General features: G+C 35.9%; 1 protein-coding gene across 1 annotated transcript in view; it reads right to left on the bottom strand.

Annotated features, from left to right (window-relative positions):
• Window positions 1–27,050, bottom strand: part of LOC150096344 (proto-oncogene tyrosine-protein kinase receptor Ret-like) — a 72,989-nt gene that overhangs the window by 27,332 nt on the left and 18,607 nt on the right. The window contains exons 5-13 of the mRNA XM_090409036.1: window positions 25,953–26,106; window positions 11,144–11,241; window positions 10,889–10,996; window positions 10,007–10,244; window positions 9,866–9,886; window positions 6,990–7,205; window positions 2,950–3,216; window positions 2,502–2,749; window positions 1,213–1,360 (exon numbers count right to left, since the gene is read on the bottom strand). Of these exons, the coding sequence (XP_090265162.1) occupies window positions 1,213–1,360; window positions 2,502–2,749; window positions 2,950–3,216; window positions 6,990–7,205; window positions 9,866–9,886; window positions 10,007–10,244; window positions 10,889–10,996; window positions 11,144–11,241; window positions 25,953–26,106 (1,498 nt within the window). The remainder of the gene's footprint in view (window positions 1–1,212; window positions 1,361–2,501; window positions 2,750–2,949; window positions 3,217–6,989; window positions 7,206–9,865; window positions 9,887–10,006; window positions 10,245–10,888; window positions 10,997–11,143; window positions 11,242–25,952; window positions 26,107–27,050) is intronic.

Here is a 27,050-nt window from a genome sequence, read left to right as displayed (position 1 = left end):
TAATGGAGATCTCTCTCTCTCTCTCTCTTTCTCTCTCTCTCTCTCTCTCTCTCTCTTAGATCCGCTATTACTTAACACCGAATGATTTTGTTCTGAAATTTTCATAATTCGAGTCTTTATTATTTGAAAATTATGTGGATTGAGTGGGTTGAAAAATATTAAGAAATAACAAGAGGAATAATTATTATTGGTCAAACATTCATGTATTTTAGTTCAGTGTAGTGGGCGTATCTATCTCTAAAACATGTTGCTAGCATTTTTCTGAAGAACGTATTTTTTTTTAATATGTGCTTATTATTTTTAATATTTTTTATAAAATTTCATGCAGTCTTCTTCAAATTTGCATTTTATGGGTTATTAAATTTGAAACTGTTCACATTTTCAACTGACTTCTCTACAGGCGCTGAGGTACCCGGTAAGTTCAGAGTATTTCTGCTACCACAAGATCGTTTATACTACACTGTGTACGCTCTCCGATAATACTGTTCGGTCTCTATTTTCCGCACACATTTCACTTGCACCTAAATATAATTGCCAATGTTTCCATGGACGCTGCTTGCCGTATCTGTCAAGTTGCGAAACGAGGCGCACTTGTAAGAGATAGCAACTGGCTGCTAAACGAAGTGGCCGACATGGCAGTATACTTCTCCCACCATCCTTACTTAAAGGAGTTAGCTGGTCGAGCGCGCATCGTTTTATCAGCTAACGCTCTGCATGCTGTCTTTAAAACGAAATGTTAGTTAGGTTACGGCGAGGGAAAAAAAATAAACAGGACGCTACGTCAGGACAACAAGCCTAAACTGGGACGTATAATCATCCTACTCATAACCTTAATTGATTTGACAATTTGAATAATAATCTTGCAGCTGAGAAAATTCCTTCCATCAATGAAAGCAATCCTCCTGTTATTTGTAGAGAAATTTGTAAAACGTTATGCGTATCATTAGAAGATTCTGTATTTTGAAGAATATGTTTACGCTAAACCCGCTCTCAAAAATCGTATGAACACTCGCAACTTAGATTAACACTCCACAACTATTCACAGCAAATATCAGTGTACGTTCCGGGTTCTGATAAAATTTTCATTCACAGAGATGCGATGCGTGCATTCTAACCATGAAGGATGATAAAATTAACTCCGTGTAAAATATGTGTTCTGAGATTGAATATGTTAGTGGCACTTTAATTATTAATTTAACGACACCAACCTACCTTTCAGCATCTTAACAGCGACTGTAGAGTAGCCTTCGTTCCCTGCTATACCAAAAGCTTTGGCTCTGATTACTTTCCCAAATTCTCCTTCTCCGAGGGTCTCTTCAAAAATGAGGTTCTCTCGTGGAAATTCCCATTCGCTGTTATCCTAAATTTAAACAGTATTACTTAAAACATTTTCAGTACCGGATACAGTATAATTGTATATGTTACTTATTCAAAAATAACTGCTAAAATGTGTGATCAGTTTGTTAAATTATATCTTCATGAATGAATTATATTGTGCGAGATAAAAAAAAAAAAAAGCCACATGCATAAAAGCAATAACCTGTGACAGGACATGCTTGGCAGTACGTTATTTTGACTATAGGACTATTTGTAACTTAAAAAGTAGAACTCCGTTATCTTGAATTTCAGGTAAAATCTATAGTACAAAGCGTATCCCCTATTTTAGAATAGGCTGATTAACAAGAACATCGCAAAATAGTATGATGCATCATTATTTCAGGAATCGAAGACTGACATCACAGAAAGCGGAAATTTGAACCGCAGGTGTGCTCTTCTGTGAGAATAGTCTCCGATCGGTGTCGTTTTGTAACAGCTGACGTATTATAACAATAAGCGAAGTGAACAACAAGCATGGAATTGGACTCGAAATAACAGAATATTCGTTAGTACTATTAAAAGCTTGATTGTGATGCGCAGATGTAAAACAAGGGAGCGAAATCGCATCAATAAAACACTTTGGAGCCATTTGTTTTCCTGCAAATCAATATTACGAAATACGCGGAGAACTTTACATGTATACATCTACGAATCCGTCTTGCATACAAATAAAAACGAGTGCGCATGTACATGAAATACAACACGCATTGAACACACCGCTAGCTGGCATCAGCGCTGATTTCCATGTAGGAAAAAAAACACCACAGTAAATTTTATAGACATTTCGCTTTCGAAGACAAATAAAGCAATTACGAAATCTGTCATGTCATTTCAAACACCCCTTTGACCTTCGTTGCCGTGGTTGAGTGAAAAGAGGGTGCCCACAATGAACATTAATCTCCGACGTGAGCTACTAACAAGCCTCGATTTTAATGGCGAGAATGGCGTCTATATGGACGAAATGTATTTATTAATCTTGAAGCCAATTTATTTAATTAAAATAAGTGACATTGTAAGGCACACCTCGAAATTAGAAAGTCACGTGTAATGTATATATATATGTGTGTGTGTATATATATATATATATGTATATATTATATGTGGATTGGAAATAAAATACTCACCAGCATAGTTTTCTGTAAGGATTCTTCTCCGAAAGTCGAAGTATCCAGTAAGTAAGTGGAACGATCGTCTACGTAGTCAGATGCAACAGAAGCAAGAGGCATTCGGTTTCCAACATATTTATGTGAATCTCGATCTTTGCGGTGAATTCTGAGCCGACGAAGAAGCACAAAAAGACCAACAGCCACAACCGCACATACCACTGTCACACTAATAGCCGTGACGAAATGGGAGCCAGGGGATGCAATTCCTTAAAACAGTAAAAGAATTAAAGAAAGGCATTTAAATAATTTACAGTAACATAACGTGAATAAATTCATTCATTTCAATCATTCGTCCAAAACTAAAGGTAAGTTAAAGTTGAAAATTAAATACCGTATTTGAAACTATATTTGTCATTGTAAAGAATTTAACTCTCAACATACAAATCGGATTCAAAAATGAACTCACCGGTTGCGAAATAATCGGTAATTCCACCTGGAGGATCGGTCCATGCTACTTCCTGGACATCTAATTTCGTTGCGAATTTTTTTTGGCTCCTGGAACCCCTGTTAGAATTCTTATGCTGAGATCGCGATTCGGGTTCATTAGTACGGTTTGCCGGTGGATAGTCATTAACACAAGTGCAAGTGTACGGTCTCTCACATATGCATACACCAGCAGCCTGCTGAATTCCTCTCTTGCCTAAGTCTTGAATTCCTTGCCCTGTAACTTCCTCTAGGGAATGGAAACAATAAAAAAAATCTTGAGGTTGTGAGCAATAAGCAACATTGTGTTTATACATAATTTAAAGTTTTGATGAGATTAGTTGGTAAGGGGAAGCTTATTGATATTAATAAATTGAAATTTTATTAATATCAATAAGCTTTTTGAAATTAATTTCAAGAATTTTTATCGATGTAAAGCATGCTAATGCCTTAATAATTTTTCGCGTTCTATAATATATACATGAGCGAGTTTTTCTTATATTATAAATTATATAATGTAAATTTGACATAGCGTATTTTAAATTTATTTTTATTATTTTTTATTCTAAAAGTATATTTTAAGATTCCCTACAGCGCATTGTTTTCATTGGACAAAAACTCTACACAATCCTTGAGATGGAAGGTGCTTTAGTGAGCTCATTTTACGAAATCATGGTCAAAATTACTTTAATTTTTTTCCCGATAATCTGACGAATTATATGAAGATATTCTTAAATAATTCTCTGAACACATAAGAATTAATATATTAAGAGAAATTATTCGAAAGTGTTGAACAAACTAAGTAAGAGAACAAAGATTTAAAGACGGTATAAAAAAGGCATTTAAAATTGTCGAGTGGAAAAGAATGATAGCAAATCAATGAGGAGGGGAGATGAAAACAAAAACAGAATGAAATATTCTAGTTGCTACAGGAACACCAGACTTGTAGCAGCAGCCGGTACAACGAAGCACCATGAGTTGATCGACCTACTGTGTTCGAGAGGATGACTCGTTGCTATAGGAATAAGTAGTAACAAATCACAAGTACATGCTTATAATATGAAACTCAAAATATGAAAGTACATGCTAATTAAACCATTTTGTCACACAAATGGAGTAGTAAAGTATGTTTCAATTAGTAACAAAACAGATTTAATCCAAAAAAAAAAAAAAAATCAGCTAACGCCTTTTTATTCCCGTATATACGGGGGTAGGCGAGGCCATTTAGCCCTATCTAACTTTTGGAGACTGAGTGGGCAGTTCAATCTCCACTGGTACCCAATCAGAGACAGATGGCCCAAGGCTATCACTAATTAAGCGGTACGCAGTGAAGAGAGACGGCTCAAATGTGCCGCCATCTCGTGGTCTCTAACCCTAACACAATATATTTAATGTCTGAAATAATGTGGGTTCTACGGTCGATTTTCTTGAATTTACAGGACGAAAAACCCGAGTTTCCGGGAGGAAAAACCTGCTTGCCAGTGCCAGAGATCGACTAACTCGGGAACCGGTCGAAAAAAGGCTTAGAAAAATTTCCTCTAGTCGCCGACTAGACTCGAAACCAAGACTTCCTTCGTGCGGCCTAGCGCGGTGGTGTGCAAACGCCACATCCACTGAGCTACACAGGCTCTTTAGATTTAATCCATGCCTTATAAATCTGTCTATTGAAGCAATAGGAAAGTATTGCAAGGTTATCAATGAAGTGTTTACTGTTCCATTAGAGTGTATTTTTATACATACTGTTCACCAGACATAAATATTTAACTAGAATGCCATTTTTCCAATTATTAATAGATAACTGTAATATATTTCACTGGTCGTCCCCCAAGCCCTAAATAGGGGATTTGTTAGAAAGAAATATTGAGTATTATTTGTAGCACGAAGAGCGACCCTTATCTTATCTAACAAACCTTTGTCTGTATTATTTCTTAAAATGTTTGGGTGAGAAAGCATAGATTTAAGATATCTTTAAAATTCATATGAAATCCTGAGATTTTACCAAATTGTAGAAATGCGTTAAGAAAATAATGATTGATGAAGTCCTTAAATTTAGAAGTTAGTTTAAAACCGAAGAAACAATTGCCGCTGAGCACATTCTAGGGGTTCCATCTGAAAAGTCGTATTTAGGAACGATTTGAAATTTTTTCAAGAAACAATTGAGATTTATAAAAAATCAAACATTCACATGATGTATTGTGATTGGTCGCAAAGACAAAATTGCATCTGTATATTATTCCTTGAAGTGCAACGTATTAGACTGGATATACGAGGGGTCTGAAAGGTACTCGGCCTAACAATGAAAAAACAATTTGTAATTTCAAAATTATTTTTATTTTTATTTTTCAACATAATCTCCCTTAAGACTAATACATTTATTCCAGCGATGCTCCAGCGCCATTATCCCGTCCCTGTAGTGGTTCTCAGTAAGATCTGCAAAAATATCCCTCTACAACTGCAATCACCTCTTGATTCGAAGAAAAACGCTGATCAGCGAGAAAGAGTTTTAGTTTTGAGAAGAGATAGAAGTCAGAGGGAGCCAAATCTGGGGAATAGGGTGGATGTTCCAACAGTTCATAGTACAGATCCCTTAATTTACCCATTGCCTAAACACCTTTGTGGGCAGGTGCATTGTCCTGATGAAAGATGATTTTTTTCTTCTGCAAACCGAGTCTTTTATCGCGAATTTTTTTCTAGTCTGGTTAAAAGATCGGAATAATATTTCCCGGTTATTTAATTAATAAACAAAATGCCTTTAGCATCCCCAAGACACCGATGCCATGACCTTTCCTGGTGATGGAAAGGACTTTGCCTTCTTTGGCCTGAACAACCAGTTTCTGTCCACTGTTTTGACTGCTGTTTGAATTCTGGTGTGTAATGGTGAATCCAAGTCTCATCCATAGTAATAAATCGACGCACAAAATCAGTTTTATTCTTGCTAAAACGTCCAAGCATCGTTCAGAGATTTTCATGCAAATTCGTTTTTGATCTGCTGTCAGCAGATCAAAATGCTTTTGATTGCTCAGAGAAGATCAAATCTTTTCATTCCATATGGAAAATTTTTTTCATATGCAATTCTTCATGCAAAATATATCCTACACATTCTTTTGAAATGCCTATAGTTTCAGCAATTTCATGCACTTTGACTCGCCGGTCATCCAATACCATATCGTGCACATGATCATCTTCAAGGCTGGTACGACCACGTTTAAACTCAGCAGCCCATTTCTTAATTTTCTAAAACGATGGAGAAGAGTGCCCATAAACTTTTATGAACTTGGAATGAATTTCGTTCGGAGTTAAACCTTCTTTTACAAAGAATTTTTTAACCGTACGATACTTAATTTTATCCATTTCAAGGGATACAGACATCACTTTTGCTTCAGACAGCTGTATAAAACAAACTACTTGATAGAATGGCTTGCAATTTTACATGCTTTTGACAGATGTACCAATTTAGAAATAAAAAAAATCTTGCCGACACTGTTACCATCTATGGTCGAGGCCGAGAACTATATTTTCATCTTAGGCCTATTGTGGCTTGTTACGGATACGTATTAGGCTTCTATTATAAAATTATATTTTCGAAATCAATATCAATCCTTTTATTTTACTTAACGAAGCTCTCCCCGTAAAATTTAATTAAGAATACATATTTAATTAAGAATACAGATCTCAGTAGGAAAATCTCGTAAACAGATATCAGTTTGTATAATTTACGAATCTGTTCATTATGCTTCGAAGCGTACTAATTTTGATGATTATAAGTTGGGTGCCTTGACCTTAGAAATTCTGTACTTTTTAAATAAAAGTGAGGATTACGTTTTCGATTGTCAGTTTTTTTTTTTTAACTTAGTGAGTGAGAACAGAAACCGAGGTACAAAAAATTGAAAGACATCAAAGAATAAATAAAGATTACTTAAATAAAGATTATTATTAACCGAGTAATCCCAAATCGAAATTGATATGAAAAAATAGAAAAAATATTTTTACATAATATTCTGGTGTAATGAAGTTAGCACTTACTTGCACAGTCCTGAGGACAAAGCATTTTGTCCAATTTTTCCAATTCATCGCATACTCCATCTGAACAGAAACGGCTATCAGAGACGCACGTGGAATATTTGGAACCTAGGATTTTGTCGTTCGTTCCCTCTCGCCATACACAAGATCCATGAAGAGTCCCTCTTCCACAAGAAGAATTGCACTTCCATTCTTCACCAAAAGAGGCGCACATATCATCTAGAAATGATAAAATTACTTCTATGGAGATCTGAGAACTTTTAAAGACAGCTTTGGCAGAATTTTATAACGTTTTCATAGAGATAAAAATCATATGTAATGTTGAATATTTTAAAACAAAATTTTCATTGTCTCTTTTTTGTTTGTTTTGTTTTTTTTAGAATCCTAAATCGAGAGAGAATAGTTGAAGCCTCTGGGAAGGGTATTTGCGTACCACTGGCTTTCAACCGTTCGCCAAATAAGTTACAAGGAAAGATAGAGCAATGCAAACTACTTTATAACTGTTTTTATTATTAATTTTTATCTCGGAAGAACTACAAGTTTCTGTTAACTTCGTTACTAAATAGTTACTTCAGTCCCTTTCCTGATCCCTACATCATAATATCCAAAATAGATTTCCCTGTTTGTTTGCTATAGTTGCCTTTGCATCCAAAAGACGTGTTTTCTTATCAAGACGCTATTTTCTATCCGAAGGACTGTCTCTCCTCTGCGGATCTCTACTGCAATCTAGTATGGAATACTGGAATACTTCTCAAAGTCCCCAAAGATTCAACTTTCGTTCAACAGAAAGTAACATGACTAAATAATTATCACCTCTCTCTCTCTCTCTCTCTCTCTCTGTGTGTGTGTGTGTGTGTGTGTGTGTGTGTGTGTGTGTGTGTGTGTGTGTGTGTGTGTGTGTGTGTGTGTGTGTGTGTGTGTGTGTGTGTGTGTGTGTGTGTGTGTGTGTGTGTGTGTGTGTGTGTGTGTGTGTGTGTGTGTGTGTGTGTGTGTGTGTGTGTGTGTGATTTTCCAAGCAGTCCGTCATTCAACTAGAATGGCACGCTGGCAATTCATTCTCTTTATTCTTCTCTGTTATCTGCGTTGTAGAAATGACTCCTTTTATCTATTTGTTTATCTCCTTGTTCGTGTAGACGTAATAGTAAGGATAAATAAAGGCATTCACGCCGCTGCATTACTCTTTTTTTTTTTTTGCTGTGGTCTCATTTTTAATTTCCCAGTGATGAGAATAAATCGCCCATTCGTAGAACAGCATTCACAGAATGCTGCACGTGCCTTTTTTTTTTCTTTTCAATGTAAATAAAAGCCTTCGATACTGCTGTAGAAGACGTTTTAATACTGTTATTATGCGATTTCTATAAAAACAGTTTATTCCAAATAAACTCGGTCGCGAAGTCGACAAAAAAAAAAAAAATGACACGTGGCCTTTAGTTAAAGACCTAGGTTCAAATCTCGTCGTTCATGTGGGGAACATTTCTATTAAACGAAATGTAGTTGAAGGTGAGTTTGTCTCATTCGGTGAATGAGATTTACTTTCCAGCATCTCGAATTTTTTATTCTTCAAAGCAGATAAGATGAGTTGCGAATATCCAGCGCAGAGTGGTTAGCATACCTGATCCAACCAACAGGATGTGGGTTCGAATCCCTCTGTGGGCATGGTTGTTTGTGATTTTATTTAGGTGGGAGATGAATTTCAACGTCCGGTGTGAGACCACGGCTTATTGGAAGCTTGAAGTGACTTGGAAAAGTTCCATGTTGGGTCTCTAGAGAAGGGTTTCCGAACTATCTGAAAAATAAATAGAAAAAATATCTTTAGTCCAGCCATAGTATGAATGTACTATAGGTTTACAGAAAACGTTCCGTGTGTGTGGGAGTTACATAAAAAAAAATAGAGGGAAATAGATTCCCAACAAATGGACTGAGGTGCGCAGAATTATGTACGCGTGGCCTTACTAATTGGGGGAAATCTGGATCAAGCTTACTTAAGGAAGTTCATAGGTCTAAAAATATGGGATTTTGATTAACTTGTAGGTGGCTGAGGCCGCCCTTAGATTGACTCCTCGTTCCCGGGTCGGTCGCGCTATACCTTCAGGATTTGCTTCCTGTTATCTGCAACTAGCCCACTAATGGATGAATATTTTTTCAACAAATTTACATTTCCGTGTAGTAATAACCACGTATATATGCGTGATGATCAAATAGTACCACGTGTAATCCTCACTTGTTGTATTCCATTACAGGTCTTCATTCTAAAACAAAATCAGCTAACGCCTTTTTAATCCCGTATATGGAGTAGGCGAGGCCGTTTTAGCCCTATCTAACTTTTGGAGACTGAGTGGGGAGTTCAATCTCCACTGGTACCCAATCAGAAATAGATGGCCCAAGGCTATCACTAATTAAGCGGTACACAGTGAAGAGAGACTGCTCCAATGTGCCGACATCTCTTGGTCCCTAACCCTAACACAATATATTTAATGTCTGAAATAATGTGGGTTCTACGGTCGATTTTCTTGATTTTACGGGACGAAAAACCAGAGTTTCCGGTAGAAAAATCCCGCTTGCCCGTGCCAGAGATCGACTAACTCGGGAACCGGTCGAAAAAAGACAGAAAAATTTATTCTAGTCGCCGACTAGATTCGAAACCAAGAAGTCTTCTTTCATGCGGTCAAGCGCCGTGGTGTGCAAACGCCACATCCACTGAGCTACACAGGCTCTCAGGTCTTCGTTAGATGTGAGATTTACAAAATGAGAGACTACTCCGTTTACATCAGTAATTACAGTTTCTTTGATAAAATGCTTAAAAATAACAAAAAACAGTCCTCTTAAAAAAGCTATTACTCACTCTTTCAGATAATCATGAAAGTTATAAGGTTACTTACCACACTGCTGGGGAGGCGATCCTATCAAAAAAAAAAAGTAAACATTAGGCATATTCTAATACCTAATCAACTAGTGTTATATATCAAAAATAAATAATCTCGAATTACTTCATCAAGTAGGATGTTTATTATCATCCTCACCTGCCTTAATGATATCCACATTTATCAAGCAGAAACCTTGTTTTGGGCCTGTGGTCCACGTGACGTTCAGTCTGAAAGATGACGCATCTGAACCATATAAACTTTCATCATCTGAGACGTACACAATTCCCGTGGATGATGTAATGTTAAAGATGTGTTCCTTTTGAGTTGGAGTCGTCTCTGGGATAAGTTCGAATGACACATCCTTACTCGAAGTAGCTATCAAAGGTTTAGTGACCTATAAGAAAAAGACAAAAAGATATCACTACAATATACGCATACAGAACGCACACACCTTTGCACTTATGTAATTAGGTAAATGATTAAAATCGTATAAAATACGTTATAATTTTATAGTCTTTTCTATTGAGATATGAATCTATTTCTTATCCATTGTTACAGTTACCATGGAAACAAATATTAAAACGGCTTTATCATTTCTTTTATAACTTAATTGCCGAGAGCTTTTTTAATTAAACAAAACCGTGATGACTGAGCACATACGGAAGTAGTAGGAACTTTGTTCCCTGCAAAATAGACAAACTATCTTGCGAACACACTTAATTTACATAAATTATATATGACTTAGGCTATACTGCGAGTATATATATATAATACGTTCGGTTGCATCATAGTCATAACAACTTCGTAATCTCAGCGGAGATAATCGTTTGCATCTTTTGCATATTTGCATATTCATCTTCTGCATCTTTTGCATATTCAGATTGAAAAAAAGTGAATTGGTTCCTTCCTCTCTTTCTGTAGTTTTCTTATACGTTGAAGGATACTGACCACAATCATAATATTTTTTTAATTAATACATGCGAACGTCAATATTTGTGGCGATACTTGGAAGTATAAGAGTAAAGAATACATACTTACATGTGAATGAAGTGCAGCTCTCCTGTCTAACACAATTTCCATTGTACCTGGACAAGGATCGAACGGAACATCTGATGAGTAATTGTGCACAACAACTTCAAATCCAACCTATTTAAAAAACAAAAAAAAAATGGTCTGCTTAATGAACCGGTACATATTTCTAATATAAAAGTCACCTTCCAAACTCAGATGTCAAAAAACATGTTATAATTTAAACAAAGAATTCTTTACTATAAAATAGGACAAAATACGTACCTTACTTTTGTTGTTATTGACCAGATTCTTATCGTCGAAGATCACAGTAAAGTTATATGTTGGCCCAGGAAACTTCACCTTTCGTTTTGGAACTATTTCTAAATATGAAAAAATAAAAATAAATAAATAAAATATTAACTCTTTTACATATGTAATTGCTGTTAGATATTTTTGTATTAAATTATGATATAAAAAAAATCAGCTAACGCCTTTTTATTCCCGTATACGGGGAGTAGGCGAAGCCATTTAGCCCTATCTAACTTTTGGGGACTGAGTGGGGCAGTTCAATCTCCACTGGTACCAATCAGAGATAGATGGCCCAAGGCTATCACTAATTAAGCGGTACACAGTGAAGAGAGACTGCTCCAATGTGCCGCCATCTCGTGGTCCCTAACCCTAACACAATATATTTAATGTCTGAAATAATGTGGGTTCTACGGTCGATTTTCTTGAGTTTACGGGACGAAAAAACAGAGTTTCCGGGAGGAAAAACCCGCTTGCCCGTGCCAGAGATCGACTAACTCGGGAACCGGTAGAAAAAAAGGCTTAGAAAAATTTCCTCTAGTCGCCGACTAGACTCGAAACCAAATCTTCCTTTGTGCGGCCAAGCGCCGTGGTGTGCAAACGCCGCATCCAGTGAGCTACACAGGCTATAAATTATGATATTGAGCAAAAATATGTCTAAAGATGCACAATAATAATTCCTTTACTGATTGGTGTTTCATTCCTGAGTTGTAGAATAGGCTTTTTTTTTTCTTTTTCTTATTTCTGGGTTTTTGTGTTTGCTAACTCAATTGGTTCATCAGAGGACATGAGGAATCAGAACGCTTCACAGATGAATCGTTAAGTAAACCACCTTAAATTTAAAACTTTTTATACGTAAGCGTTTATGATTGGATAAGTTCTATTTGCACGTTATCATCAGCGATGACGAATTAAGGAAGAAAGTTAACTTTCCGTTGTAATTTCTATGCAGAAAAGATACGTTCATTTATTAATTAAATTTTAGTTTAAAGCACTACTTGAAAAATTATTCTGAATTATGTGTGTTAGGACTTTTTAATCATCTTACAACTAACAAACAGAACTGGTCAGAACAATGAACTAAGTAACTAACTGGAAGGAAAGTAACTGTTGGAGATATTTTTAATGTTTATGATCCAAACAAGGATAAACGCGTCATCGCCCATCAGATGGTTAAACAGATTTTATATCAAGCCAGTAACGTGTAATTTTCAATTTCTTGTTTATTACTAAAAATTTTAGCCCTGTTTGAAAGCTTTCTGAAAACTTAGAAAATCTGTTACTCTTAATTGAGGTGATTTAGCAAGATATGCAGGGTGTCTCAAAATTCACGCAAGAAGTAATTTTGATAGAAAACACAGGTTTTTAATTAAAAATTGTAATTTCTTATTGATTCATAAAGTATACAGTATAGGGTTATGCATGGAATAGCATATTGGGTAAATGGCCTCCACGGCTTTGCTGGCACATACGCACTCTTTTGTCGAAATTTTCCATGACCGTTTTGCATAAATGTGGCTGAATTTCGTTGATGCAGCGCTCAATTTCCTCCTTCAAGGCGTGGGTGGTCGTGCGCTTGTTGGCATATACCTTAGACTTCATAAAACCCAAAGAAAAAAGTCCAACGGCGTTAAGTCACATGATCTGGGTGGCCAATTCTGATCACCAAAACGGGAAATTACAAGACCAGGAAATGACTCATGCAGTAATTGAATTGTTTCTCGGGCTATATGGCATGTGGCACCGTCTTGTTGAAACCACATGTCATCCACATCCATATCTTGCAATTTAGGCACAAAAAACTGGATTATCATGCCGCGATAGCGAGCACCATTAACTGTTATTGCCTTACCAGCCGCATTTTCGAAGAAGAATGGACCGATGATGCCTCCAGCCCAAAATCCGCACCAAACAGTGACACGTTGTGGATGCATTTGTTTCTCAACAATCACTCGTGGATTTTCTGAACCCCAAATGCGACAATTTTGTCGATTAACGAAGCCATCAAGATGAAAATGAGCCTCATCGCTGAAGATGATTTTGTTCGAAAAATAAGCATCCACTTGTTGTTTTTCCATAATCCATGAAAATGCGTTGTTCTTTCGTGTAGCGCTCCATTTTTAATAACCCTGAACTGTCAGCTGTCCCGCTGTCTTTTTTTTTCTCGTTGGCAACACTTTACCGCACAAATGGCGCTAAATTTAAATCTTGCGTGAATTTTGGGACACCCTGTATAAACTGCGTTTGGGAGTTCTTCTTCAGCAAAGCGTCTTTGTATTCTAACCTTTTGTGTAAATCCAAACTGGTTCTTGGAAAACGTTGTTTTCTGGAAATTTCACAAATTTGTCTTTAAATAATAATTTCTCTAATATGAAAATCTGGTAAAAGAAAAATAGGTATATAATTTTCACATGTCGTTTTCAGAAGTGGGTATTATCCTCTTACATTTTGTCATAAACTCTCTTGCCATTACCAAATCATTCTTGAAAAACTGTAGAAAAACTTTCTCTCTTTATGGATTTTGTATTCAATACATAAAATTGTGTTTTGGCTAAATTTACCTACACATTGGCATATTAAATCCAAAACTAAGCGATTCAACAAATGTTAATAGATATCCTAAATTTTAATACGTTAATCTCTATTCTTTAAATGTAAAATTATTAATGTTTTTTGAATATATATCTTTAAGCCAGTGTACTCAGTGGTGTTGTTCTGAGAAGTTGCTTGGAATCTGACCAGAGCAGACGTGTTTAGTGCAGCTCCGCGTTTTGAGTGTTTAGTGCTTTCTATAGTAAGTGGGTGCGGCGTAAGCCGATTATATATGCTAATGCCTCGCGATCGCTAATCGCTTCCTTCCCGGAAAGATGCCTAATGTCGCGGGTACATCCAGTAATTATACGGTATATGGTATGGCCGCTGCTAATGAGAAGTCCGGCCAAATAAACGGTCAGAAGAAAACTTCATTGGAAAAACCTACAAGCCCTTCCATGGAAACCAACGTGGATATCTTGTCATCTATAAACCTACCTGAAGAGCTAGATTGGACTAAAGCCTGCATACTACAGTGCGAGCCAAATGGCGCCCCATACACCGAGGAAGACATAATTGAAAGCCTCAAAACCAAGGTAAGAGGCTCCGATGTTTAGCACCTCGGTGTCCTCAAATTTAATTATATTTGTGTTACTAGTTACAGTAAAAGAGTCATTTGTAAATCTTAAAGAACTAGATGTCTGTAAACTAAAATGTAAAATTATACCCACTGCCAAAAATCGTAAAATTGATATTATCATACACTGGTTACCCCCCCCCCCAAATCCCAAACAGACTTGTGTCAATGCACTTTGAGAAATTCGGAAAAATCGAGTGCATTGAACACGTAACCAGTAACACCAGGGACAAAGAGTGGGCACATGTCCTTTCTAATAAAAAAAAGCTAACCATCACTCTAAATGAAGGGACCAAAACAGAAGAAATACCTTATGTTATAATGGTACAAAAAATGTCGACATTAGTCATCATCTCAGGACGTCCCCCTGCATGCTTTCGGTGCAGAAAGATTGGCCATTTAAGAAAAGAATGCAATGCACCGAAATGTGAGCAGTGTAATCGAATTGGCCATAACATGAAAGATTGTCCTGGGCAGACATACGCTTCTATGATAGCAAAACGAACGGCCGTGGACCAGCCAAACATACAAAATGAGCTGGAAAAAGCAGACGATGTTCAAGAAAATAGCGCCTGCTTAGAAGTAAACGAGGAAAATATCTCCGAAAATAGCAAAAAAAAAGTACCACCAAAATCAAGCAAGCTGCAAGAAGAGGGAACACCCTGTGCAACCTCTGAAGAAGATAGAGAGGACATCGCAGAAGATAAGAAAAATGCCGAAAAGGATGAAGATAAAATGCAAGAAGAGGAACCACCTTGCATATCCTCTCAGAAACAAAACTGTAGAGAGGACATTGCAGAAAAAAAAAAGAACATGTCAAGAAGAATGATGAAAAGCAGCCTACAAGTTCGGAAAATCTGGGGAGGGAGGGGGACAAAAAAAGCCCAAATGCATTCACCCCAGTGAGAAGGAACAAAATGAAATTTACGCCTAGCGTAAAAGGAAAAAGAGATAAAGTAAAACCTCAGAGAGGAAAGATCTGGTAATCAAGAAAATGAAAAAATATGAAGAAACCAATCAATATAGTGAGCATTAATTGCAATAGGTTAAACAGCAAGCAGTCACAGAAATTATTAAGAAACACGATACATCAGAACCACACAGACATTGTAATGCTACAAGACACAAGACTACATACAGACTCAGAAACAGAAAGAAAATTTCACAGAAGCCTGCAGTCTCATTACTACATCGTTGACGAACCAGCACAAGGTAATGGGATTGCAGGTTTATCAACACTCATCAGAAAAAGAAGCAACATACAAATAATATCACACAGTGCCATAATAGAACACAGAGCGCTCGAGGTTGAAATAGCCTGGGGAGACCAAATAGTATCGTTAATCAACATATACGGTATACGGCCCAAACTGAACACAACTACAAAATACATTTCTGGGATATACTTGAAAATAAAATGGTAAACATAAAAAATATCATAGCCGCCAGGGATATGAACTTCATAGAAAATGACAAATTAGACAGGGAAATTAAAAACATTTCAAAAAAAAAAATAATAACTTCAGACACATAATCCAGCGATGTCTTATAAAGGACACATTTCGCATACTATATCCTACACGGAGGGAATATACATAAATCCCACCAATGCCTCGCAGCTAGACAGAATATACATATGCCAGCATCTAAAGTTCACTGTAAAGGAAGTTTGCCACGCACCACTAACTTTTAGTGACCACCATTTGGTCAAGGCCAAACTGTCCCGTGAGACCTTAGACAGCAACACATACACAAACAGAAATTCCCTGCTATGGAAACTAAATAACAGCATTATTAACACAGAACAATTTACATCGGAAATTAAACAAATACTAGATGATATAAAAAAAAAATAACAAATGCAATGGAACATTCAAAATGCAAGTAAAAAAAGCCGCCATAAAGATAGGGAAACAAAAAAAAAAATACAACACAAACAAAGAAAAACTAAACATAATCAAAGAACTAATACAGAGATACAACACAGACAGAACACTCCCAGAAAAAAAAAAATAGCAATTTAAGCATACAAAGCGAAACTAACACAAATTGAAACAAAAGAGGCTGAAGGGGCCTGGGTTCGCGCTAGAATCAAAACAATGGAATAAGATGAAGGAAGAACCAAAGCTGCGTGGCTCTTTGAAGAACAAAAAAAAAACAAAAAAAAACATTTGATAAAATAACACACGAGGGGAAAGAAATCGAAGGAGATGCAAACCTCCTTTGATTCTTCCACTCACAGTACACAAATACATTCTCTGAAAAAGAATATGACGAAACAGAAACACAACACTTCTTGAAACAACTACCAAGACTCACAGACTAAGAAGCTGAAAACATAGACTCACCAATCACGCCATCAGAATGCAAGAAAATTATAAAATCCCTATCATTACACAAATCCCCAGGACCCGACGGCCTCACTGCAGAATTTTACAAAGCCTACTACCCGCTGTTTGAGGCACTATTTGTAAAAATGCTGTCCGAAATACACAATTCGGAGAGCATCCCAGGATATTTCAACCTCCGCTACATAGCATTAATACCAAAAAAGAAAAACACAACAAACAACGAAGAGACACAATGGAGAGGAATCAGACTCCTCAATACGGACCAAAAAATTTTAACTAAAATTATTTCTGAAAGAGTGCAGAGACACATACACAAGATCATATCCAAATCCCAAACCTGCGGAATAAAAGGCCGAAAAATAGAGGATACTATCCTACAAATTCGATGTATATACGAGCCCTACCAGGCAACACAACAGCCATGCCTACTGGTAGGTCTTGACATTGAAAAGGCCTTTGACTCAGTAAATCATCAGTACTTAAATGAAGTCATCAAAGCCGCAGGGTTTGAGAAAAATTTCAAAATCTGATCTCAAATATCTACACCACAGCAGAGTCACGCCTGATCATAAACAAAAAACTGTCTGCACCGGTCAAACTTAAATGCTCGGTCAGATAGGGAGACAGCCTCTCCATGATTCTCTTTGGCCTCGCCTTAGAACCGGTTTTACAAGAAATATCAAAACATCCTGGCATAGTGGGCACTCACATAGGAGGTGAAGGAAAAACAAAAGTGCTCGCTTAATCCGACGATGTGACACTAACCGTAACCACTTCCGAGTCCTTCACACTCGCTTACAACATATTTAAAAAATTTGAAACAGCGTCAACACTTAAAGTTAACTTGCAAAAATGCCATGCAATGTTCGTCGGCAGGTGGGCAAACAGGCCACCCATGCCGAACGGCATAAAAACGATCACTTACCACTTCTGATCATCATAGGGGAACAAATCCAACAGAACACACAATGGGAGCTTGCACATATAAAAATAACCAATAAGATTACACAGATGATTAACAAGTATCATAGACAAGTATCACTACGAAGTAAAGCTAAAATTTGCAATCAATACATACTCTCAAAGATATGGTACCTCATAAGCAACATCAACTACAATGGTAAAGAAGTAGACAGAATACACAGAGAGTGTGCAAAATTCATCTGGGGGATCCCGATACGAGCCCATCAGAAGATCCACAATATTCCACGACATTGAGGCTGGAGGACTCGGCTTAATAAACGTCCATCTAAAAACTCTAAGCGCGAGAGCGAAAATCATGGAGAGAGCTTACACAGAGGAAAAAGCGTGGAGCGCATATATACTATACTATATGCAGAAGATAATGCCCGACAAAGTAATATGTTCCCTTCCGCATTCGAGTGGTAAAACACCAAAAATGTTCCACGAGATCGCGGAAGGTTACAACTTTATTAATAAATACATAGGAATAAACGAATTTTTGAAGATGAGACCTAAAGCTGCACACATCAAATTCACGCGCACAGTTATACCCTCACCACAACACCGGAGATTGAAAGAGGCATATTAAGACTATCAAACGCACTTAAAAAAGCTTTCAGTCTGCCCATAAACCCCAAATTAAAAACCTTCTACTACAAAGTACACATGCTTGTTTGCCCACAAAAATATGGTGCACAGCGAAAAGGATCCCGCTTCAAGGCCCCGCCACATGTCAGTTTTGTCCCCAACCAGAAACACTTTATCACTTAATGATGTTTTGCCCACACACCTCCCTAATATAGAACACCATTCAAACACTCATAAAACACAAAGAACCCATAACAGAACAAACATTATTCTGGTTAAACGAAGGTACCATTAACACAACTAAAGCAATCATCATCATAACAACCATGTACTCGATATGTACATACAGATGCGACAAAATTTACGGAAAGGAAATAGGATCAGACATACTCAGGAAAATAAACAACTTATTAAAAGACACAATCACAGATACCATAAACAGAAACAAAATAACCAAACACTAATGGCGACAAATGGGTCTCATCTCAGAATTCGAAGAACAACTGCAGATCATAGAAATAAAAGACCCACCATAAATACAAAACTTAAAATAGAACCATACAAAACTTCTTGTAGAACACGAAGAAATAACATAAATATACATAAGCAAAAGAAACACATATAATATATTTTCTCATTAAGCTGTGTAACCACCTGTATATTAATTGCTTTATACTATAATTGGTTGTAGCCTTATGTATAAGAATGGTCAATTATGGAGATTGTAGGTTAGTTTTATGTTTCAAAAATGTCAATGACAATATATATAATGGAAGAGCTTGATCACATTTTAATGATGTATGATATGTAAAGTAATTATATGTATTTGTTTAAATATGATATATGTAAATAGCACCTAAAGTTCTACCATAAGTTCATAATGTATGAACCAAACCTTTATATTTTAAAAACAAACATTACATTAGGTTTATTAGAGAAGAAATTATTTAAGAAGTGTTTCCTAACACGACAAAAAAAAATATATATATATAGCACAAACCCAAGAAGGAAGACGTAATATACTACCAGCAAACAGTTATATGTAACTACATATAGAAACAAATAGGATTTAAGAAATAGTAATCAATATGTTAATATGAGTGCTTAAGATAAAATGACAACAATAATTCAGATAGAATGATAGAATGTATGACACACTAAATTAAAAAAAAAAATCAAAAGCTCAGATGAAGCATAAGGACTATAAGAAACAGAAAGCACTGAGCAGTTTATCATGCAAAAAAAAAAAAGACTGTATAAACACAGATAATATACACAATGTGAAACCATAAAGAAATGTCAAAGAAAATTGCCAATTAGAATGAGAATACTATTGTACAGCATGTATATAATCGTAAATATATGAAAAATAGGATGTATGAAATAGTAATTTAAATGTTAATATAAGTTATTAAGATAGAATGATATCAATGCATGACACATTGAAGAAAAAAAATGCTCAAATGACGTATAAGGACTTTAGGAAAGGCAAGGCACTGAGCAGATTATCATGTTAAAAAAGATTGTATGAACACAGATAATAGACACAATGTGAAAAAGAAACTATAAAGAATGTCAAAAAAAATGCCAATTAAAATGAGCGTACTATGTACAAAATGTATATAATTGTAAATTGATGTATATATATTTATAAAAAAAAAAATCAGCTAACGCCTTTTTATTCCCGTATACGGGGGTAAGCCAGGCCATTTAGCCCTATCTAACTTTTGGAGACTGAGTGGGCAGTTCAATCTCCACTGGTACCAATCAGAGATAGATGACCAGAAGCTATCACTAATTAAGCGGTACACAGTGAAGAGAAACGGCTCAAATGTGCCGCCATCTCGTGGTCCCTAACCCTAACACAATATATTTAATGTCTGAAATAATGTGGGTTCTACGGTCGATTTTCTTGAGTTTACAGGACGAAAAACCCGCTTGCCCGTGCCAGAGATCGACTAACTCGGGAACCGGTCGAAAAAAGGCTTAGAAAAATTTCCTTTAGTCGCCGACTAGACTCGAAACCAAGTCTTCCTTCGTGCGGCCAAGCACCGTGGTGTGCAAACGCCACATCCACTGAGCTACACAGGCTCTTTATTCCTATTCATATTGTACATAGATGGTTTGTTGTTAATAAAATATATGTAATGTGCATGCCGCAGAAACTACGGTTTTTCGTCCCATAAACTCAAGAAAATCATCGTAAAACATACACTATTTCAGACATTAAAAATATTGTGTTAGGGTTAGGGACTACGAGATGGCGGCACTTGTTGGTTGTCTCTTCACTGTGTGCCACTTAAATTAGGGATAGCCTTGGGCAAGATATCTCTAATTGGCTACCAGTGGAGATTGAACTGCCCACTCAGGCTTCAAAAGTTAGATAAGGCTAAAACGACCTCTCCTACTCCCTATAAGGGAGTAAAAGACGTTAACTGATTTTGAATTTGATCATATTTTGCTAATAAAATGATTCAAGTGAAACCAAAATTGAATCACACGGCCATTTCTTGTATACGCCCCTAAATGCTAACTGGATTATATTCCATCCAATCAGAGTCGAGTTATCGCAATATACATTTATCATATGTTCAGCTTGCTCAAAAAAATTTGGCTGTCTCCACAAATTTGCCAGGATCAGGATGGTGAATATGGATGAATGGACAAACTAATCTAATAGGTGAGTAAGCAATTTGCGAAATGGCTCTAAACAAAAGAGTCAATAAATATATATGACATCCAATGTTCACATTTTCTCTAATTGTGTTGGGTCTAAGCATCTCAAGGTTTCCTCTCATTGAAAATAACTGAAACTTGGAATTTGTTTAGCAATGGACGTACCAATGCAATGTTAGCATTCTTGCTTGGTTTTCGATGAACTATAATGAAATAATTATTAAGTTTATCTTCTCAAGTTCTTTTTTCTTAACTGGAGTCTTTATTTGTTGTTATCGTTTTATGTATTGGAAGAATTAATGATCGTATCTTTGTGAACTACACGAGCTATCATTTCCTGCTTTAGCAGTATTTTTGCATTTTGGAGTTAATTTCTGTAGTAATTTTCTTCTTTCTCCCAATTTATTTTAGTAAATTCCTGCAGCGTTTGAAACTGTGCTTGTTTGAAGCAGTCGCCTAAAGCTTTTAAAAGCGGGCTCTTAAACATCACTTGCAAGTAGAGGATTTCTGTTTCTGTAATCGGCTTGTTCATCGAAGAGGTAATCTTCAACTATTGTTCCAAGTAAATTCTTTCGTATCGAACTGTAATCGGCGGTATTCCATTTCGTAGAAAGTCGAATTCCCTCACTTCTCTGTGTTCTTGGTACAACGGATAGCGGAATTGCTGCCTCCACGAAAAACTGCGAAGGGAATTTGTCTCTATTTTATTATGTCGATGTACATAAATGATTGATGAATCACGTCACATCCATTCATGCTCAATTTGTTGTTAATTTGTTGTTAAACTGGGAACAGTGTGTTAACCTTTTCTACCTTGCACAAGCTGAACACTGGGGATTGGTCTACTTGGCATAACGTTGTAGTCAATTTTTGTGTATCACACAAATAATCGTTCTAGTAAACACTGTGAAATGTAGCTACAAGTATCAGTTTTACTGTTTATCCTGAAACACATCCTCGATATAGTAAGAATGTTCCTTTGCTAAGTGTTATGCATCGTACCTCGTAATGATAACACTGGCCAACACTATTTTTGCTGACTTTTATATGAGACTTGTTTTTTACTAATTTGAGTGCACTGATTTTAAATATCAAACCCATTTTTCTTTATCACGTCAGGTTTTTCCTCTATGGCATTTTCGTTTTGCTAATTTGTAAGTTTTTGATAGTTTTAAGGAGGCAGTACTATTTAGAGGATCAAAAAAATCGATTTTTTAATATTATTTTCAGAAAGTATGTACTTTTAAAAATCTGTTCCTAACTTTTTATCAAGAAATTCGAAAAATTCCGAAGATATAGCCTATTATTCAAAGCGGTGCGCAGATCAGAATCGAAGCGCTCAACGCTCTCGCTTGTTGGTAAAGGTCCTTTATAAATTGGCACGGCTATTTCATTGGAATGAGCAACTGGCCGAATTGCTGAGTCGAGATTTGGATACACAATTTTTTTCTTATTCTTCTTATTATAACCAGAAATCTGAACTAAACAAAAATAGCAATCATCTACGTGATTTTTCGGTTCACGCCAAATCATTGGAATGCCAAAACCTAATTTTTGGCGTTTTCCCTTGCTCCACTGTCGTAAATTTTCTACACATGACTTACACACTTTATTTGGAGCCCATGACTTGTCCTGATCTGCACTTTTTACGTCAAAATATGCAAAGTACACTATCTTAACGAAATCAGTGATATTTGTCCTTTGACTGGGAACAGTAAAGCTGCCACAAATATAGCAGAAGGAATCTACACGATTGACACAATTTCGAGTAGTAGACATGATGTATTTTCTTCACTGCCGACTAACATGCAATTAACAAGACAAAAAAAAAACAGACTTTATTGAAACGTTATAAGCGCTCATCATACTTTCACGATCGATTAACGATTGACTGATTTCGATCATTCTTTGTCCGCTATGACGCATATAGCATTCATTTGTTTTAGGCAGTTGTCATCGCCTACTTTTCATCACCTGTATTTGGTCGGTTATCGGCCTCTCTCGCATTTAAAGCGCCAGTAGGTGCCGTTGCAGGTTCTTACGCATTTATTCGTTTACTAACAAGCGAGAGCGGTGAGCACTCCAATTCTGATCTGCGCACCGCTTTGAATAATAGGCTATATCTTCGGGAATTTTTCGAATTTCTTGATAAAAAGTTAGGAACAGATTTTTAAAAGTACATACTTTCAGAAAATAATATTAAAAAATCGATTTTTTTGATCCTCTAAATAGTACTGCCTCCTTAAATCTATCAAAAACTTACAAATTAGCAAAAAGAAAATGCCATAGAGGAAAAACCTGACGTGATAGAGAAAAATGGGTTTGATATTTGAAATCAGCGCACTCAAATTAGTAAAAAACAAGTGTCAGATCATAATCAGCAGAAAAAATAAATTTTTTTGTTGGCCAGTGTAATTATCACCAGGAGATTATGAAAGGGTCGTGATAGAATTATTACGCGTTAGAATACATTTATCTTAGTTGTGCATCATTGGTTTTATATTGCATTCCTTTTATTTTACTTTTCTCTGTCTTCATTCCTTAGTTTCACTACCGCTCTGAGACTACCCTCCGGAGTTGCAGTGGTCATCTTTTCTTTTACTTCTTATTGTAATATTTCACCCAAACATTCCCCCACTTTGGCGTATACTTTCACTAATTTCTATAAACGCAAGCAGACTCTTATTATTAACAAATCATCTTCAGTCTTTTAGAAGACAACCACAAAACGTAGGCTGAAGAATTACATAGCATTAAAAAGATAAGCCCAATTGAATTAAGAAATTTCTTGAATCAACAGTTTCGAAATCTATAAAGGATTTTCAGCAATAACAGATAAAACCATCGACGAGATGAACTAGTTGAATCCACAGGCTCTCCCACACTAACTCGCTGCACTTTAATTACGTGGGAGGGGGAGGGACAACCCATCACGACGATCCAGATAACTTTGTTACTATTTTTATCACTGTTTTAGGAATCAGTCTGGAAGTCAGAAATCAATAAATGACTATTTGTACCGCACACACACAAGTAACAGGTGTATCGATTTTCGATTGGCCTTCGGCGGGTCACTTTCTCGGTGGTCGACTTTGAAACAACAGGCAGTGGAGGATACTTCTTGTATTTCCAACTACTTTGTTGCTGTGCAATTGGTATTGTAAATTATCTACTAATTTTGTTGACCATTCTTGAAGTAGCATCAGCTTTTACGCCAGAAGTGTACGGTTAAAATAAAACCTTATTAAAGGCAAATCGATGGAGCTGTTTGTATCTGCAGTAACTAGTTTCAAGTAGACAAGAAAGCCTCTCTGATAACAGAAAACTATGTCTGGTTGGACCATTTTCACAATGTCAGGTTAGCGATGTTATCGGAATGCTTTTATACTTTATTAAAACGAAGTCTGTCAGACAAATTATGATAAGGAAATGCAGCAACTCTTGTTCTCAAAGTCATTTCCTGGGGAATTAAATCCGTGACGATTGACTTTTCCGTTTTTAATTTGCTGTTTATGTTTAAATTTTATTGTAATTGACCCCCCCCCACCATCACCACAGTACGCGAGATAATGCATTCTTCTGTGATTTGTAGTATTGCAGGCCAACATAGTTTAGTGTTCAGCGTTTCTTAAAGTGTGGTCCATGACGTCAAAGCTATTTTTATAGTAATACGATGACATTATTTGAAAATAGAGTTATTTTGCTTAAATATATGTTGATTACGTCACGTGTAATTAGTTTATTATTATTGTTTTAAATGAATGAATAAATAAATATGAATTAGTATTCAGTTTTAGCAGTATGTAGTTTCGAATCCCACAATAGATTTGAATGCTCATTAATGTCTTTGGGTGGTAGATGAATTTTATCATAGAGTGTGAGACCATAACCCCGCCTATTGGAGACTAAAGTATCTTAAAAAAATTCCATGTTTGGTCTCCAGAGCAGAATTTCCAAATTACGTAAAAAAACAAATAAAATGACCTTACCTTCATCATGGTACTAACATACTATAGGTTTACAACCTATCGTTGGCATGAGCCACTCTGATATTCTAGATCTAGCTACTCACTGATGAGACCTCAAAAAAGGTTGAAACCGGTCTGGGTAGTGACCTCTCCTCATAATGTAAAACAGTACTACATCTCCTAAGAGCTGTGTGTTTTTACATTATGAGAAAATATCAAGAATAGTGAGGGATCTTGCTCCACCTTTGCAACGAGTTGCCGTGGTGTGGCACTACCAAGTGGTCACTTACGCTTACGATACGCCGACAATTCTTCGGCATGAAACATTCAGATCGTAGTTTTCGATCTTAGTTTCGCTTACTGGCTGAAAAACAATAAGGGATTTTTATCCCCTTAACTTATCAACCTCGCCAGAAAAAAATAGCCGTTTGGCTTTTCATCTTAGTTATAAAGTTTACTTTTGTTTGCGGCAAGTTCAATTACATCATCTCACGCATGCGTAAATGAAGAACATTTAAAATTACCATCGTATTATTTAAGAGTAGAGTATTTAATCCGTTCTCACATTACGGCATATAACAATGTTATGATTTACAATGAAAGGCACTGAAATACATCAATTCATGTGTGTGTGTGTGTTACGGAAGATTAATTCTCTGTTAAGTAAAAGAATAATGTTTCTCCTGTTTCCATTTGTTGAAAATTCCATTTAATAAATTAAATTAAAATTTAATAGTAAATCAGTTAATTGATTAATTAATTGATTTACTATTAAATGAGTATTGTTATAATTCAAGTAAAATTTTATTTTCATTTCCTTCTGAGTAAAGGTTTGAATCGTACTATGAAATGGAAATACTTTTTAACAATTATACAAACCGAATATTGAAATTAAATGCTTTTTTTTTTCAATCGTCATTAGTTGAAAGTGTTAGAGAAACACTTCATTGCACTTCCAAAAAAGAGGTAAAACAGTATGACGTCTGCACAAGTCTAAAAAAGAGTATCTCCCATGCACATTTACTAATTAAAATACAATATGGATTCAAAGAAGATTTGTAACGTTATACCTGCTGTTAATAGTATTCCTGTGTGCATATCGTAAGATTTTTCGTCCCTAACCTCGAAGAGATTAAGTGCATCTCCTTCTATGTATACAGCGATATTATTGGCCCACCTGGAATCTTTATCAAGCACAGTAAACTCGTTCGAAATAGGAGAATTCTGAAAGAAATGAAAAACGGTATATTCCTTCCTTTTGTACCATAAGCTGATTTACGATTTAAAAATTTTCTAAAACGCAAAACATAACATTCAAAAACCTACTTGTACTTTTGGTTAATGGAATTTAAAAATATATTTTTTATTTTGTTAACAATAGTATACGTCAAAAGCTTATAAAACTGGAAGAAGCGTTATGGGTCTACAATTTCTGTCTATTTTATCGCATTTCTTATAGAAAAAACATTACTTTCTTTATTTTCTCTTATTTAGTGTTTTTTTTTCAGTATTTTAAACATTTTGTGTACAATTCTGCTAGTTATGTAAGATTTCTTACAAATTTTCTATTATTATTCGATTTCTTTTTCCGTTTTTCATTTATGTAAGGGTATTTTGAACTTTATTTCCTTGATTGTATATTTCTTAATTTTTTTCACTTTCTCTATTTCTTTCTGTTTATTTATATACATATAACTCTTGATAAAAACTTACCTAATCTATTATCTCTATCATTTTAGTCTGTCTGTAATGAGTATGTCATTTTTATACTAATAACTTTATACTTTGGTTATTTTCTATCTTATCCTAATCGTATTGTATCAGCATTCCTTATTTCCTCTCTCTTATCCTTTTTTTGTGAGTTTTTTTCATATTATTTTTTTACAAAGTCCACCTCCACGCTGTGCACCCTGGTTTGTGGGAATCCTAGCTACCATCGGACCTGGACCTAATATCGCTAACAGAACTCTGCTAAACACTTCAGAACCTTAGTCAGGAGACGTGTATATATCCGACTACAGCAAAGATGTCATTATTACAGCAACAGAAGGTAAGGCACTGACTGGGGTCAGGGGTGCTAAGAATACCGTAGATGAAGGCAGGCCGCATATTAGATCTTCAAAACTGGCAGTTGGTACCCTGAATACTCGAACTTTGGCAAGAGATTC

Source organism: Typopeltis vanoorti, chromosome 19 (assembly GCF_054136105.1).
Source record: "Typopeltis vanoorti isolate ZY-2024b chromosome 19, IOZ_Tvanoo_1.0, whole genome shotgun sequence".
In the NCBI taxonomy this organism is placed as follows: domain Eukaryota; kingdom Metazoa; phylum Arthropoda; class Arachnida; order Uropygi; family Thelyphonidae; genus Typopeltis; species Typopeltis vanoorti.
This window is presented reverse-complemented; position numbering and strand designations above follow the sequence as displayed.